The sequence below is a fragment of the Amblyomma mixtum genome, chromosome 2 (genome assembly GCF_055824585.1).
Source record: "Amblyomma mixtum isolate Tamu chromosome 2, ASM5582458v1, whole genome shotgun sequence".
Classification (NCBI taxonomy): Eukaryota; Metazoa; Arthropoda; class Arachnida; order Ixodida; family Ixodidae; genus Amblyomma; species Amblyomma mixtum.
Genome location: NC_143013.1, coordinates 292377228 through 292394996, shown reverse-complemented (window position 1 = coordinate 292394996; position 17769 = coordinate 292377228). Strand labels below are relative to the sequence as shown.

The 17769-nt window shown below is 50.7% G+C and overlaps 1 protein-coding gene across 2 annotated transcripts; it reads left to right on the top strand.

The window, feature by feature from the left end:
* The first annotated feature begins 2598 nt into the window (after positions 1 to 2598).
* On the top strand, positions 2599 to 16545 carry LOC149364486 (uncharacterized). Of its 2 annotated transcripts, none has more exons than XM_089574449.1 (4): positions 2599 to 2647; positions 2808 to 3420; positions 4850 to 8860; positions 15163 to 16545. In XM_089574449.1, the coding sequence occupies exons 3-4, from the start codon at positions 7221 to 7223 to the stop codon at positions 15395 to 15397; spliced, it is 1875 nt and encodes a 624-aa protein (XP_089430575.1). In that variant the 5' UTR covers positions 2599 to 2647; positions 2808 to 3420; positions 4850 to 7220; the 3' UTR covers positions 15398 to 16545. The 2 variants fall into 2 exon arrangements, with proteins under 2 accessions (XP_089430575.1, XP_089430576.1); XM_089574450.1 differs by lacking the exon at positions 2599 to 2647 and having other exon boundaries at positions 2760 to 3420; positions 4850 to 4933; positions 6822 to 8860.
* The last annotated feature ends 1224 nt before the right edge of the window (positions 16546 to 17769 follow it).

Below are 17769 nucleotides of genomic sequence, written 5' to 3'. Positions count from 1 at the left end.
GGAGGAGGCAGCTACATCTGCCCAGCTCACCTTGCTGCCGTTGCGCTGCTCCTTGTTATGGGGTCCTGTTGTCTTCTCGGCTGGACGACTGCCGTTGTTGTGCGTCACATTATCGGTAGTCCCCGGTCCATTGCTTGAAGAGCGTGAGCCGGGTGGTGCTGAGTTGTTGCTGGACTGGTCCTGGTGGGTCAGTCGGTCCCCGCTGCTCGATGGACCTCTGCTGCCGGACCGGTTCCGAAGCCTGGATCTTGACCGGTGGTTGAATTCTCCTGTCTTGGGCTTGGTTTTTTGTGATGTTCGGTACTTGTACTTGCACTGATTCGACCCCATGGGATGTGGACCTTCGCAGACCGTGCACTTGGGTTGGCAGTCGTGGGATTCTGGAACATCTTGCTGACCGCACTGCGGACATCTTGACTTCGAAGGGCAAGGGCAAACATCCGCCCGGTGTCCAAGTTTCCCGCACAGTGCGCAGGCTGGCGTTGTTTTCTTGTATAGGCGTACTGGAACCGCTTCACCGTAGTAGAAGACGTGAAACGGAACCTTTCTTCCTTCAAACGTGATGGCCGCCACGTTGGAGGAACCTAATTTTCTCACGCTCACCACTGGTGCGTCCGGGGAGCGAAGCGCGTTCGTGATGTCTTCGTTGGAAACCCTCGGGTCCACTTGTATTACTCCTTTGCAAGTGTCGTCGGAGGGGCGGAGGTAGGAGTACACTGCCTGTGCCTTGTCCCCAAGCTGAATTTCGTGAATTGCCAGGATCTTTCTGATTATTTGGGCGTCTCGCACCCCGACGACGATGATGTTCTGTTCCCATATGGGCCAAACGCTGAGCTCGGCTGAGCCCTTGTCGACGCCAGCAGCAATGTGCAAGGCGTTTCCGACCGCGTTGCTTCCCCTGAATTTGCTGAGATCCAGCGTTCCTTTAGGTTTGATTATGATCACTGCGTCTTGCTTGTCCAGACGCGGCTGCGGAGGTGGCTTCCAACGCTTGACTTGCGTGCGGGGCGTCTGCTGCAGCGGCGTATCCCCTGCCGCGGTGACGCGTCCATCTGGCGTTCGACCTTTTTGCCGTGCCGAGTGGTCGTCACGGGCTGATGCGCGTTCCCACTCTTCTATCTTGCGTTGGATAATCGCCTCCGTAACCTTGTCGAAAACTGGGGTTTTCGCCTGCGGCATGGTGACAATCTGCATCCCCTCCGGGTCGTATCCCATCAGGGTCGTCATGGTTTGCGGCAGAATTTGCCCGCGGAGCCGCGGCGGGCAGCTGAGTCGTGGCCTAACTGTTAGGCTTAGCAACTCGCGCGATCCGCTTGGTCTTCAAATTCTCGAAGGATTTGAGAAAACGGTCCCACCTGAACAAGGGTGAGTGGTCTCCTCGTTGTTCTGGAAGTGTAGCCAGATGGTGTCGCAGCGCTTCGGCAAATGCTTCGGGAAAGGATCATAAAATTCGGCGGAGCCGACGTGAGACACGTCCGCTCGTCCCGACTGCTGAGGCGCGTCTCCGCCGCCGCCGTGGCCAAATCACGTACTAGCGCATTCGCGCGCCACGATCGTGCTGCTCTCAACCTTGGCTTGAGTGAGCGAAATCAGCTGCTGGCAAGGCAGCTCTAAAAGTATCTATAAACGTTGGCTCTCCCGTCCTTTCTTGCTATCGCTCCCCTCTATACTGTCCTCACTATAATCTCCCTTCCCCTTTCATTTTCACCGGCTGCAGATATTAGATAGCAATTGACGCGACCAACAACACTTTTGCTTCATCTTTTTTTTATTTTTTAAAAATAAACCACTACCACCACCATTGTGAGCTTTTCGCATGGGAAAAGGAACGACGAAAGGATAGCTGGGGGGGGGGGGGGGGGGGAGCGAGTGCTGAGGCAGCGAAAAAAAAAAACTGCCGCCTTCTTGACTCACGCGCAGCTGGACCCAAAAGCGCAGGTTGTGACGTCGCTGGCGAGTGTTGGGTAGGCCTCCCTGTCAAAAGGCTAATCCCCCAGAGGTGCCGCTAGCCCGCCGAGAGTGCGTCCCGCCGCCAAAGTGAAGCTCAGAAGCCACCACCGGGTCACAGACCCTGTGATCTGGCCAAGCGGTCACCTGACGGTGCCAGTCGTCGGGCCTCTTCGATTATCCGCCTCTGGCTGCCCGCAAGCAGCTCGCGGGCTGCCCGAGCGCGGCGCCAGGCGTTCGATTTTCTCGGGATGCTCCGCGCACTTCCGGTGGCTGCCCGGAACGCGTTCGTTTTTCTCTGGCTGGGCGTTTTCGGGCTGCCAGCTGGCAGCCCGACTCACCAGGACTATTTTGTGCTGGCAGCGTCGTCTGCTAGCTGACACGGCTCTCGCTGTGGCAGCTAGCAGACGACAAAATGGAGGAAGGCGATTCGGGACAGCTTGGGAGTGGGGCTAAGAGCGCGAAGAAACGGGGTTTTGCGTTCGTATCTCCGCTATTTCCCTAACATTTGCACGTCGCGTGGTGTCCTGAAACGTGTTGCAAATCTTGTTTCCGATGGTTATACTTATCTCATTTATAATCGAATTTTAACGGCGCATCTTGTTTGTTTACTCGTTTCAACTCGTGCTTCTTGGCACCTCTGCGCAGCGTCTCGTGCGAAGCGTCGATCGTTACTTCTCTTGATTACTCGCGGAGATGGGTTAGTTTCGGGTCGTATTTTATTTTACTGCATGCACGTGAGCGTCGGCATATCGCACTGACGTACTGCATGCATGAGAACGCTTGCTTCTTCTTGCGGCGCCTATGCGATATCTCTATTCTTGTATCAGCCGTATATATCTTTGCTTCGTGTATTGCAGGTTCAGCAACCACTCCCGATTGATCTGTCCTTCGGACGACGACGATGGCAGCGCTGGCCGCGCGGCAGTTCTGCGTGGCGTCTCAAACGGGGCGGCGTTATCTCCCATGATTACTTTCGCTGCTGAGTTGGTTTCGGGCAGCATTTTATCTAAACGCATACATACTAGCGCGTGTCGGCGTATCTCTCTAAAACTCGTTAGCGCGCGCGCTTATTTATCTTTTCGTTTGCGCGCGGCGCGTCTATCTCGCGGTTTTATCTTTGCTTTTTTTTTTCGCCTACAGGCTCGGCGATCGCTTCCGACGCCTGTTTCGTTCGCACTGCGTGCTTCGTGGCTTCGACGGCTTTGACTCGATCGTATCGGCATGCGCGCGCTCCGAGCGTCTCGTAGAGAGATAACGAATGCATCCACCGGACTTTCATATAAGATGCATCCGTTATCTTTCGTGAGCTCATGGAGTTGTTTTCGGCTCGCGTTTTATTGCAGCACATACGGACGCGCGCGTCGGCGCATCCCTCTGATGTGCATGCAGGCGTTGTAGCGCCTTGCTGCTGGCTCTACATGTGGTGTCTAAATTCGTCGTTTGCGGCGTCTTATCTACAGCTTTCTTCTGGTAACAACGTATCTTTGGTTCGTCTCTTGCAGGTTGAGCGATATCGTTCTGATGCCTGTGCTTCGGACCGCGTTTCGGCATCCAGCTCTGCGCGGCACCCGTGCGGCATCTCTTTGGTGCAGACATGCGTGCATGCGCCTGTGTTGGTGCAAGCTTACGAGTGGTATCTTATTCTGTTTCTTTGGCGGTCTGCGTATGTCTAGCAGGGATCTCAATTCTGCATGCTATCTTTTGTATCTTTACTTATACGTCAGCTCCCTTCCGACGTTAACTTCATACGTTCATTTCGGAGGAGATAGGATGGCCGCGCCACTGAGAATCCTCCTGGCAGGTGTGGAAACCGAAATTTTTGAGGCACTCGACGACACCGGTGCACCCATTGTCCACGGAAACCAGCGCCTTTATGTGACGACAGGTACAGTCTTTGTCAAAAGTAACCAGGCTGCATGGTTTGCTTCTAGCTCGTACAGCGGAGCCCTTAAAAGCTTCCCTGAAGCTGAAATGGTCGTTAAAGGTAAGGACTGGGGGTTTTCTTACCTTCCAACACCTTTCGATCTTTAGGAAAGTCACAATGGCTCCACTATACAAGCTAGAAGCAAACCATGCAGCCTGGTTACTTCTGACAAAGACGGTACGTGCCTACTTTCTCAATGTGGAGTATTTAATGCATGTACAGCGCAATATACATGCTTACCTTTGGTTGCAGACAACGTGCAACTTTGGCTGAATGCGCCGGCAGCCCCTGCCCCCCCCCCCCCCCCCCCCCCACCTCCCACCGAGCCCGAGGAGTTGTGGCCTCGAGCCGAAGTTCTGTTCCTGATCGAAGAATTTAGAAATTTCAAAACAGACCCCTCTGTGCGCCTAAAAACTAAAAGACAGAACATTTGGCCGATTCGGTTAATTCAAAATTCGGATGTCATTTAACCTATTCGCAAATTGAAAACAAATGGAGGGGGTCTTGAGAAAAAATACAAAACTGTGCGTCAACATAACAGCCGATCAGGGACGGACCGGAGAACATGTGAATTTGAAGAGTAGGTATTATTTATGATCTCGGTAGAGTCTACTGAATGGAAAACTTATTATGTTTTCCTGATTATATGCATATGTGACGTTTGCCCCTGAAGCAGTTTAGTCATTTCACAAGCCTGTGAAGAATTTTGTGGCATTTTTTACTTTTTTGGTCCAGGTAGAATGTGCGGCAGAATAGCTGTACCAATTTTGGACATCTTTTGTCTAAATGATGTAATTCCTGTTGTAATGGGAAGGTATAATAGGTCACACAGCAGCATTTGCATTATGCATGTCGTGGTTATGGGCTATGCATGTGTCTTGTCTCACTGAAGGTATGCGTGGAATAGCATGCTTGGCTGCATATTAAGTGGTGTCGTATATGTGTCAAATGGATCCTACATTTTTTTGTTCTCAGGGAGCTCGCTGAAATTTTGGAAAAAAACCACAGTATCAACCCGGCCTACCTGCTGGGGCCAGGATTGGTGCGGATCACCCAAGAGTGAGTAAATTTTTTCTGTATTCAACAATTGCGACAGAAAGTATGCATGCACAACATTTGACAAAAGTAACTAGTCAATGGGGTTTGCCTCTCAGCCATATACTGGAGCCCTAGCTTATGGCACCACTACACACCAAATGGCCTCAAATAGTGAGGAATGGATCTCCTTACAGATTTAGGGTTTAAGAGTTGCCATATACTGTGCTCCACTACATGCCTAAGGAACAAGCTCAGTTGCTTGGTTACTTTCGGAAAAGATTGTGAATGTTGTGCAAAACATATTTGAAATCAAACACTATCCGGGGTTTCCCCAGGAATAAAATCAGAGGGATGTTGAGGGAAGAGGAGTAGTGGTAGTCATTTTTCAGTTTTTATTTGTGTCTTGATGTGTCATGTAGGACTAGAAAGGCTCATGACTTCAGCACTCATTACAAAGAGTGTCAACAATTGCTTTGCTCTGCACTAGGATACAAGTCGTATATTTATTTGCAGACAAAACTAAAGAACAAGGACTACATGAAATGTGCCCAGAAACTGTGGAATAGCGCGAATTAATCAGTCGTACAAAAAAAAAAACTGTCACTGTTCAACACCAGTCGCGTATCGCAGACATGGAAACTCTGCAAAACGCGCACCTATGCTGTAGACACAAGTCAATAATTAAACGCACACAAAGAAGTCGGGTGCATGCTGAACACTGTACGCACACGTGGAAGGTACGTATACATATACGAGCTTTGATATCAGCCATGACGATTTGCACGACACTGACACATCTAGGTAACACAACTTATGGCTGCACTCAATCGGCTGAATACGTACAAGCACAGGCACTTCGCACACTCCAACTGTTCACTCAATAACTATAAAATAATGAATAAATATAAACTAAGACATGAGTACCTATCTAATTCCTACTAATAAAATAACTGAACTGCCACAAATTTATGGCGCATTCTCGACCACATTCCGAGCAGTTTCATCCACCAGTTAGATGTGAAAAAATAAATTCGCTACCAGTTAAGGAAGTGCCTTCAGAAAAACAAGGGGTGTGTAGGGAAGTCACTGAACCTCACACGGGATGATATAGCAGACAGTAAACATCAACAGACCTGGTTTAAGGGCATATGGAAGGCCACATGCATTGAAAAATTTGTCTTTGTGTAGAAATGAGTGCTTATTTTTAATTAATGTGGCCAACATATGAAGTATAGTGGCCCAGTACACACACAGCACAGCAGTCCACTGGCACATGAACACATGTTTGCACATGTTTTGAGCTATAGTGTGTCATCTGTCACCATTCAGAAATGCTCTTTTTTGTTTTTAATGGATCTTGAGACATTTGGAAGGACATTAAGCTATTGCATTTAGTTTGCACTTCTCGAAAAATTCCGTGCTCCAGCTTCTTTGTAAACATAACATGTAAACAGGTGGTGTCAGCATGATAAAGTTGCTTCTATTTGTTTTAAATGCCTGCTTACGGCACAAGGATAAACTAGACAGATTCATTCAGTGGGGTAGACCTTTTTAAACAAAATGGCATAAGAATCTGAAATTAAAATTGAAAAGCCTTTGATGCATGTTAATTCCTGTGCCCTAAAAAGTTTAAAACATGCCCCAAACTGACTTGTTGCTGCAGATTAAATGACTAAATGAATGATAGTGCCCTTTGTGTAGAGATTACGCATATGCACTACAAAGTCTCTGCTTTTTAGTGCAAGGCATGCATAATTATGTCGCATTATTTTGCCACCAGTATCCAGGCTGAACGTGCAGCCAGCCCCCAGCCTGGCCAACTGATAGCTTACTTCTTGTCCTCCACTGACAAGAAGTAAGCTATCAGTTGTTAGTGTGTTGACGTGTGTGCCCTGTGTGTTTCTTCTAGTTGCCCCAGTGGTGGATTATCACGGGACGTGAACCAACACGCAACCCCCCACGTGTTAAGAAGGGTGACGTGGTGCGTCACGCTGGAGAGTGCCTCTCAGCGCAGCTTTGAAACCTTTCGTCGAACCGTCCTCTCCCTTTCTCTAGGCTCTTTCCCTCTCCTCTCAGAGCGTCTCTGTTGCCGCCCTCAGGAGGGGTTCTTCGCCTCTCGCACCAGCAGTTCGGCCACTGACATCTCCCCGTTCGTTTCGTGCCTTGATTTTTCAAGACCCGTCAGGAATGCAGTGAGTAGTATCGTCGTCGTTATTTGACGTTCTGCGGCCCGCCTTTGGATGCGGAGGCTCCGGTCGTGTTTATCGCGTTGGCCCGAGACTTGATTCGTTCCCACTGACTCTTCAACATGCTGCCGGCTTTCGACATCGTCAAGTATATTGATTCCCTGCCAGTTTTAGCATGGGAGCGCATATTTTCATTTCTGGACGGAGGGTCTCTGGTAGCATTCACAGAAGCTTTTCCCAGTCTTGAATATATCACCTTCCAGGAACGCTTTGTTCGAGCGCTCAGATTTACGCCCGACACAGATGAGCGCATTATAAAAGACTTCCTCGCAGCAAACATTTCCGACCGCGTGAAGAAGCTGGACTTCCAAAACTGCATTGCGGTTCCGTCAGCAGTGCTCATAAGTTGCATTTCCAGGTGCAGTAATCTGAAAGAACTGTGCTGTGTCAACTGCGTAATTCATCCTTTGCATCTATTTACCCTGCTAGCTACCGAATTGCCTCAGGTGCGGCGGCTTGAATGGTCTCTTCACGATGGCAGGTTCTACGAGTGGCGGGTGGGCCACGACTTCCAGCCGTTGTGTACACAACTGGAGAGCATGTACGTGGAGCTGGTGCCTAGGATAGAGAATTTCAGTCGTTTAACTCGGATCCTGCAGCTATGCCATCAGATGCGAAACTTGCACGTCCACTCCATCCGCAAAGCCAGAGCATGCGCACAGATAATCGACCTGCACACGTACTTTGCTCATCTCCTGCCGAGTTTGGACACAGTGAAGTTCACCAGCGAGTGGGCCTTCTTCCCTGGAGAAGAAGAATGGCTCAGGTATATTGAGCGGCTCCCGGTTGAAGCCGAAGACATTATGCTCTCCAGCTTAAGCTATCAGCTGAAGCCGGTACTTAGGAGTAATTTGGTAATTTTCGAGGACGGACTGCAGATCGAGCAGCTTAGAGGAGTCCGGCAAGTAATGGGGGCCATGGAAGCCATCGACCATATAAAGCATCACCGCCTTCCCAAGGCCGTCTCGAAGCCCGATTGCTGGACGGATGTCTCGTGCCTGTGCCTAGTCCTGAAGGCCCCTCGTGGAGAGAACTTGCCAGGAACTGCATGCGCCAGCAGCTACCACATCGAAGCAATACAGTTCTTCTTCAAGAGTTGCGTGTCCAGCATCACAGAGTTGAACATGACGTCGTTCCACTTCGATCACGGCAGCGATGGTTCCGCGATCGTGGGCTCCACTCTGCCTCATCTACGGGCGCTGGCGCTCACTCCCTGCGGGGTCAACCAGGCCGACGCCCTCACCTTTCTGGCGCGTGGATGCCGAAACCTAATGCAGCTGGAAGTCCGGGCGGAGCGTGATGCGAAAGGGGAATGTACGTGTGAATTCTGCAAGACGCCTCTTCGGTTCAGCAAAGCGGGCTTCGAGGAGCTCCAGAGGACGACCAAGCTTTGGCGGCTGAGTCTGGATGACGCGGCTAAGTTGACATCGCTGGATTTCCTGCGAGAGTGCCGCGTCACCGACCTGCGGTTAAGTCTGTACAGCCTCGAGGAAGAGGCGACAGACACTGCCGACCTCTACGCTACCCTGACCCGACTACTGCGAGCCAACACGAGGCTCAGCTTCCTGACGATTGAGACCCGCGGCATGCAGCTGCAGCACAACGCATCCGCAGAGGGCCTCGCAACCATTTCTACTCTGAGCCATCTCTGCGTCCTCACGGAGGCGGTGACCGGAGAGGAGGACGTCGCTTCCTTCTTCGAGTAAGTGATTAGTTTTATGTTTGCATGTACTACATATATTCGCACGTTCCCTTTATTCATATCGTCTTCTATCATCGTACCTCGGCGCCTTGAAAAGTGGCTCGACACATTCACACTCGCTCATTTCTCAAGTCCACTCACATAAAAACCACTAACGTCCCCTCGCACTCGCATACTCACATGCCCATTCACAGTTTCACTCGCCATGAACTTTGCAGTGCATGTTTCCGAATAGACGGCACATCCTTATAGATAGAGTTTTCTTTTCTCCTTGTTTGCTGAGAGTGGAGGGTGTGAGATTTGACAGTGGGCTCTGTGTGCGTGAAAAAGCGTGCGAGGCGGCGCGGGGAGGACCGTCGACATTCGCTTCGTCGCTTAGTGGGCAAACCTCAAGCAAGCGATGACAGCAGGCTACGTGCACCAGCGGTATAAGCAGCGGATATGTGTTTTCCTACGGTGCCTGCGCACTCCGACTTAGTAAACTTAATAAACCCCGTGACCTGTCACCTCTATCTGCTTGGAAGTGAGCAAACTATGGAAAAGAACAGCTGCTCTGTGAGTTTGTCTGTGCCTGCGTCCACCGAAGTGTAGTCGGTGCCTGGGATCGGGCGCTGGACATACGCCTCGCCCTGAAGTGCTCCCGCCCTCAGCCCGCTGCAAACATGGTTAGCTCTTTTCTCCTTATTTAAATTTTGCAGGTGTGCCTCATAGCTACAGCAAAACTAAATATATTCTCTACGGCGGCGGTCTACCGGCGATGACCCAGCCGACGTGCTTGTTGAAGCGAGGACAGATCTCGGGCAGCTGGTTCTCGATAGGCTAATAAAGGGAGGGGGTAGGTACACGGACAAAACGACGCTCGTGGGCAAGACGGCCTTTGATCGGGCCCCCTCCCCTAGCGTAGCATGACGCGTACACATTGAGCATTCTTTGCAGAGATGCAGTGATGAGCTGCCCGGTGTTTTGTCGGGTTCTTTGAACAATTTTTACAATTTTGTTGCTTGAAGGATCTGCCTTGGCCCCAACTTATGTTGCGCACGTGTGCTCCCACGCTTGCTGATGAGACGACGAGTGTCTAGATTAAAGGGGGCTACGAAATGGCTACTTTGCGATGCGGAATAACGTCTGAAGTATGCATGAACACCGTGGACGCACGTGGGGACTATGAATATTTTTAGAGGTGTGGGAAATCGAGAGTTTTTGAAAAGATCTTTCCTCCGGGGAAAGGAAAACCACAGACGCAAGTACAGTTTTGCCCCGCGTAAAAGGGATGCAGGGTGGATGACCATTGCAAATCCCTTTACAATCGCCCCTTGGACTTGGCTTCCTCTAGCCAGAGCAGGTGTGCGCAAATGTTGCACTCGACGCCGAGGGCCGCCGGATCCCCGCCCCTTCCAACCCCTTCGTCCCCCCCCTCCCTTTCATATTTGTGGCCCAACGGAATGTGCGTCCCATGGCCGGACAGAAATGCCTTTCTCCGCTGCCGCGCTCGTCACTGCTGTCTCCCTTTTGTCCCGCGTCACTGACGACTGGCACCGTCAGGTCACCGCTTGGCCAGATCACAGGGTCTGTGACCAGGTGGTTGCTTCTGAGCTTCACCTTGGCGGCCGGACGCACTCTCGGCGAGCTAGCGGCACCTCTGGGGGATTAGCCTTTTGACAGGGAGGCCTACCCAACACTCGCCAGCGACGTCACAGCCTGCGCTTTTGCGTCCAGCTGCGTGCGAGTCAAGAAGACGACAGTTTTTTTTCGCTGCCTTCTAAGTATCGGCAGTGTGGAAAAAACAGCACTATCTCCCCCCAGCTATCCTTTCGTCGTTCCTTTCAGCATGCTTTTGCCTTTAGTGCTGTGAACATTTTCTTTCTGTTGAGGTGACAATGGATTTCGCGCAATTTTTGGACGCAGCAAGCAGTGGACGAATGATCTGACTTCTGTGTCGCCGGTTAGTGACAATGTGATTGACATGCACTTTGGCGCATCGAACAGGCCACTGCGGAAATGACGGCCTTTCAAAGAGGAGAAATAAATTCGCCGCATTTAATGCTGCCTTCTTCAGCACTTGTCCGAGGGGCGAACTGCTGACACTGAGATAGCGGGCGGCAGCCCCGACGCGGCTAGCATTCTTGTGTTTGAAGATCGATGGGTTGAAAGCCCGATCGGGGTACCTAGTCGAGCGTGCTCGTTGTTTGATAACAAGGCTGAGTAATGATGATGTGCACACGATCTCGCAACGTGATACAGCGCTGTGGAGGTGCCGAGGTGCTTACTAACCGGCGTATTCGTCTTGCTCGCGAGCGCACGAGAGTTAAGGCTCATTCACACTTGCGAGTCGCAAAGGGCGTGCGACTCGCAGTCGCTTGCGACCAAGCAGCAGCTCGACAACACCGTTGTTCACACTTGCAAGCGCGACCAGCGGGTCGCCTTCTCGTTAGATTCTCGTTTGAAGCGAAAACTCTCGGGAATGCGCTTTCGAGAGTTTCGCCTGTTTTGGCCGCGCCTCCTGTACTCGCGCTCGATAGTCTAAACTGCTATTCGCAATGTAATACAACTACCCGAGCGAAGATTAGGCTGTCGTGACGGTTTTGATGTGCACCGAGGTCGTACAAGCGTCACGATGACAGAGGCGCGCTTCTCTGTAGGGCCGGCCTACCAGCCTGCAGTACGCCGGCCGCCGCGGCGTCACAAAAATGCGCAAATATTGCTTGTTCGCGTTCATACCAAGCCCTTGGGTAGAGGAATGTAAAAAATGAATCATTTTTGAAGATCGCTGGCCAGTACCGAGTTGCTGGTAGAAGGGATAACAGCGACAAAAGCAAATTTCTTCCCAGAGCCGCTTTGCTGCTGCTGCTCTATGCGGCTCGACTGTTGTCTGCTAGCTCCGCTGCTGAAGGCGTCGCGGAAGTCGAGCATGTCTTGATATTATTATGATACAAGGTCCACAATAAAGTGGTAACGAAAGCAGCATCTTAATTACTAGCGCTGGCCAGGATCCGAAGCGCCCTCAGCAGCGACATCGATATGAAACCGGCTAGGCTTAGCGACGACTACGGCAGCCCGCTGGGAGCAGCGCAGGTCGTCGCCCGGCGCGCCCGCGAGCGGTGTCGTTGCCGGAAGCTTGGCTCGCTCGCTGATTGGTTCAGAGGTTTGCGACTCGCAGTCGCGAGGCTGAAAAATCGAGCACCGAGCGACTGGCCCGCGACTGTCGCTTTTCGACCAGGGCGACCGTTTGCGACTGTCGCTTTTCGACCAAAACAGTCGCGCGACCTCTGCGACTCGCAAGTGTGAACGGGCCTTTAGGCTGAGGAATCCGTCGCCACGCACTCGCATAGTCCACTACGCTGCGATGGTCTGAAATGGGCACAATACTCTGCAGCAAAAGATGTCGAGGCGACTGCTTTCGCAGGGAAGCTGCTCCTGTGCGGAAGGTACCCGGCGTTCTGGAGACATCGTCGTCGTTTCGGCGAACGCTGTTGGCCGCGGCCGTGCGCTGCCCTCGAGGCTGGCCGTGCAACGGCGCGCGCACATTCCCGCAGGCATACTACATTCCTTTTTGCCTTTCACCCTATTTTTTAGGCTCCCTTCTATCCGCATGCGGCAAAGAAAGAACTGCGCGAACGAGTCAGGGACGGCGAAAAGGCAAAGACGCACACAAACACTCAGCCTTTGCCTCTTCGCTGTCCGCGTCTCGTTCGCGCAGTTCCTCGCGTCCATATGAATCAACTAGCTTGACAAGTTCTACTGAAGTTATTATAATCCACGGGGAGTAGTTGACAGACAAGCGCAGTTGCCGCTTATTCTTTTGAGCAGCCACTTCTAGCAAATGGACAACAGAAGCGTCGCACCCCGTGTTTCACGCTACAGCTTCTTGGAAAACAGAGTGCAAGAAAGAAAAAGTTAAGCTTGCGCCTGTCACAAAGTGGTCGCTGTAGACACACGAGTTTGCTGCCTCGCAGCTAAATCAACACTCACATGGCACATTGCCTCCACCCACTTCCCCTTTTGCTGCATGCAGTGATGCCACTGGGTTCTTAAAAAAATGGCTGAGGCTTAGCTAAGGTTAAGCCTAGTCAGATGCGAAGCATATTGATGGCTAGGCTTGGTAATACATGGCTTTCCTTGGTTGAATACTTGGTCATTTTAATACAACACCTGGCCGCCTCGTAAGTGCCCGGAGAGCGAGGCAAGCTCAGCTTTATACCGCTGCTGTAGCGTCACGTGGTCAGCTGCAGCGCCTCTGATATGGAGCCTCCACCGCCGCGGTCGACCGCGCGAGCCGGCAGCCCATCTCTCCTCTGCTGTGACGTCATGTTGTCACGTGGTGTCACGTGGTCACGCTAAAGGTCAATGGTAGCGCCACCGCCGCGCTCGACGTGCTGTAGTGTAGCTCCAGTAATATGCTTCGCATAAAATAATTACATGGCGGCGCATCGCTGAGGCATCTCGCCAGCAAGCGCAGAGTTGACGACAACTAGGCAGCAGCGAAGTGCCGGCCGAGCGACGCAACCGACCGCTCAACTGGGCGACGAGCCACCAAAAAACATGAGAGAAGCCAACAGCCACAGAAACCAAGGGGCACAGGGGATTTTTAATTTAATTTATTTATTTTGTGGTGTTGATAATTTATATTACTGAATATGTTATCGCTTAAAGCTAGTTGATTAAAAAAGCAGAAGAAAAATCAACCACATGCCGCCGGTGGGATTATAACCCACGACCTCCGAATTACGCGTCCGGTGCTCTACCAACTGAGCTACGGCGCGGCTGTCAAACCTTCTGCTTTTCGGCGGTATTTATGTTTACAAATAACCTAACCTTGGGAGTGTTCACCAGCGCCACCCACGTTCTTAAGCAGCGGACGTAGCACGTCCTGAGTTACCGCTGATGTGACGTAGAATGTCATCGAACGGCGAGGGTGGAAGCTGTGTGAGAACCCTCTTATGCTTCCTAAAGCATCAAGGCTGCCAGAACCGAGGCCCTCGTTAAGCCATTAAGCAGACGAGGAAAGGGGAATGAATAAGAGAGAAGCCAACAGCCACAGAAACCAAGGGGCACAGGGGATTTTTAATTTTATTTATCTATTTTGTGGTGTTGATCAATTTATATTACTGAATATATTATCGCTTAAAGCTAATTGATCAGAAAAGCAGAAGAAAAAACAACCACATGCCGCTGGTGGGATCCGAACCCACGACCTCCGAATGGCGGTCGCGCGCTTCCCGCAATGCATTACGTGCGCATGCGCAAAGGGCCACCATGAAAAGGTCCAACCCGAACTGCAACCAGCGGAAATGAAAGGGAAAGGGAGAGGATAGTGCGGAGAATATAGAGGGGAGCAATAGCAAGAAAGGACAGGGAAAAGCTTTTACACGCTATTTACAAAATACAAAAGTAACCAAGTTTGCGCCGCTTCGCGCGCTAATGTCCAAACATTGTCCGAAAATAAGTGCGCGCGAGCGGCCACTGCGCACAATCACTTACGAAAAAGAAGTAAACTGTATGTACAGCCTTTGTCAAGCAGGACCAAAAATCTTCTTACCTTCAGGAGATTTGGGACGCTGAGGACGTACGCATTACGAGCACAGCAATGTGGCCCAGAAGCAAACCCCCTGGGCTCTAAACTTTTGACAAAGGCTGTACATAGCCGCAGGAGCGCAGCGGCATGCTTGTGAAGCCAACCAGCCACTGCGCACGTCTCCTGCGCCGCTGCTTATCGCACGCCTCGTCATACCCGGCTGCGTTGATGAATGAGGCGCCTTTTCTTTCCCGCTGCTCCCCTTGTTTACGCCGTCGTCGGGAAACACGCGGACAACTTCGCTGTCGCACCTGCTGACCACTCACATGCACTCACGCTCACTCACACTGATGCCAACTGTCACTCATCACAGACGTGTGTGCGAGTGAGGTGTAATGAGTTCACGCAGCGTGGCAGCGTGATTTCACGCAGCAAAAGATGAGGACACAAGAGACACAAGCGCTTGTGGTGTTCGTCTCTCGTCTCTTGTGTCCTCGTCTTTTGCAGCGCTACACTGTATTATAGTTCACGCCTCATTTGACCATCATGCACTTCTTTCTTTCTTTCCTTCTTTCTTTCCTTCTTCCTTTCTTTCTTTCTTCCTTTCTTTCTTTCCTTCTTTCTTTCTTTTCTCCTCTTTCTTTTTCCTTTCTTTCTTTCTTTCTTTCTTTCTTTCTTTCTTTCTTTCTTTCTTTCTATAACACCCGCTTCTTTTCGCTTCTTCCTTTCTTTCTTGCCAGAAAATCAGATCTGCGTTTCTTCTAATACGTATCTATTTTTCGCTTCTCAGGTTCATGGAGGCCGAACTGCCTCTCCTGCAGGTGCTTCACGCACACTACATGGACACGCGACGGGGTCTGAAGCAGGTTACATGGCTTCGTCAGCGCCATCCGGTTACGGCTCAGCTCGGCAAAGGAGAAAAGCGGCGGCGCCTAGGAAGCAGCGTTTTTCTCGAAGACCGGCCCTGCTTTGGCTGCTCCCGGAGGTCCTTCATCGGTCTTGCAAAGCCTAGCATCCTTGTTTGAAATGCCATCGAGAACGCAGTCTCTAAAGCTGCGGCGCGTGCGGCCAACGATCCCTGTTTCGACTTGTCATGATAGTCGTCTTGCCATGTGTACATAACTCCTACTGCTCGACATTGCAGCAGTGAATGCATTTCTTGCTTTCTTTCTGCACTCCCTTTCTTCATGCGCGTTCGCTGAATAGTCTTTAATGCACGTGTTCTGTGTCCCTTGTGCGTGCTCGATATTTGTGTTTCTTTTCCTGGGCACTAAATCAGAAGAAAACACATTAATTACTGTGGCATTTACTTCTGCCTTGAGGCGAAACTGTAGTTACCAAAAGCGTGGGGCCTTTCGCTCGGAGTTCTAGTGCCATCAGTGAATGTGGACATTGCTGTTTGTGGGTCTATTGCAAGGAATCTGCGGAATACCATTGATACAGTGCATAAACAGAAAAGAAAAAAAAAATCACGGGCACTCGGTGGGATTGATGAGTAAGGGAATACGTTGGCAAATGGGCTCCGATTTTGTGGGCGCATTGACTCGTGGTGACCTCTTTGTGCAGTCACGCAAACTAGAGCATGCGCCAGAGATCTGTGACGCACTCTCTGCGTGGCTGCGACATGTAGTGCCACAGCGTGAGAGGCTAGCAGTTTAACACACAAGGAGGAAGGCTGCTTGTTATGTTCTCCAACGCCGACTTTGTCAGCCCACTCCACCGCCAGAACTTGCGTTCTGGAGTCAGAGCTAGCCAGCACGGTCTCCCACCGCTCGAGAGATCGAGCGGTAACTAGATCATCCGGAGGTGGCTCTATTTTGCAATCCCATAGGATATTATCATAGTTGGCTCGTTGGCTGCAGTGTTTGCAGTTCGGGTTGTATAGACCAGGATAAATGTGCGCGAGGAGTGATGGAGAGCGTATCGATCTCGTCTGTAGACGACGCCACGTAGCCTCTTGTTCTTTAATCAGGCTTTTGTCCGGAGGGGGGAAAGCTCTCCTCTCTAGTTTAAAATGATTGGTTAGATAATGATATGTGATCATGGAGTCTTCGTGAAATTCAGGGAGCCAGATTCATCCACTGCCCGTTCGACGAAACCTAGGGCTTTATTGTGGGCTGCCTCGTTCCCCGGATTCCCCGAATATGCTGGGACCCATACCAGTTCGGAATAATTTGGTGAGAATTTGGTGGCGTTAAGGATTCTAAGGGATGTGTTTGTAATCCGCCCTGCTGCGAAATTATTGATAACTATTTTGGAGTCGGTTAGAATGATGCTGTCTTGGGTATGCGCTAGGGCGAGGGCTATAGCTGCCTCCTGTGCCGTTTCAGAGGATTCCGTTTTGATTGTTGCCGAGACGATGAGGTCGCCATTCTCGTTCACAGCCACAATTGCAAAGGCATTCGTATGTTTGTATTCTGCCGCCTCTACATAAAGTGTTCCGGCGCACTGTCCGTATTTATTACGTAGGGCTTTGGCTCGTGCTTGTCTTCTACCCTCAAGGTGTAAGGGGTGCATGTTTTTGGGAAGTGGTTTGATTAGTAGGGCTGCCCTATAGTCGCGGGGCAAGTCTACTTTAGCACCTTGATTTGTAGGTTTACAAGCCTAGTAAGAATACTCCTGTCAGTTCTGGAATTGGCTTATCTCGCCGTTTGAGCCATTAAATGGGCTTCTTTCAGTTAATTATAGGTGTTATGTATTCCTAACCTCATAAACCTCTTCCGGTTGAGGCATGTAGTGGCAGCCCTAAGGAGGCTTTGTAGGCCTGTCATATCATGCTATGCAATTTGTCCTTTTCTGCTTTCGCAAATTTGAGATAAGGGGTGGCATATAGAGTATCCTGCTTCGCGCAAAGGCCTGCACTAGTCTGCATAAATCTTTCTCCCTCACCCCTTCTCTTCGATTAGCTATGCGGCGGATTAATAGCGCCGTCGCTTGTACCGTGCATTTTAGCTTAGTGAGTGTGTCATTATTCTTTCTATTTGTTTGTAAATACAACCCTTGTATTCTCATGGTGTGTATCTCTGTGACGGATCGTCCGTTACCATAGAAGTTTATTTGCTGCGGAGGAAGTCGTAGTTCTCCTACCTCTTTGTTTATGTCGTATCACGAAGAGTTCAGATTTTTGCTCTGAACAAGTGATGCAGGATTCCCATGCGCATGCCTCAATGATGTTCACTGCTTTTAGGAGTGTGTCTTCTATATGCCTTCGCATACTTTGGTTACCCAAAGCCTGATGTCACCTGCCTAGAACTTGTGATGTAGGTCTGGTATTTCTGTGAATTTGGGGGGAATTTTGATTTTGATGTGAGAGAGGTTAAAAATGAAAAGTGACAGGATGGAGCCCTGTGGTGTTCCTTTGGTTCCTAGTGTGATTGGGGCATACTCTATTGTTCCG

Excerpts from the sequence above, each read along its gene's own strand:
- LOC149364486 (XM_089574449.1), top strand. The coding sequence starts at position 7,221 with ATGCTGCCGGCTTTCGACATCGTCAAGTATATTGATTCCCTGCCAGTT. Across the intron at positions 8,861-15,162 it reads GACGTCGCTTCCTTCTTCGA|GTTCATGGAGGCCGAACTGC; the intron begins GTAAGTGATTAG and ends TTCGCTTCTCAG.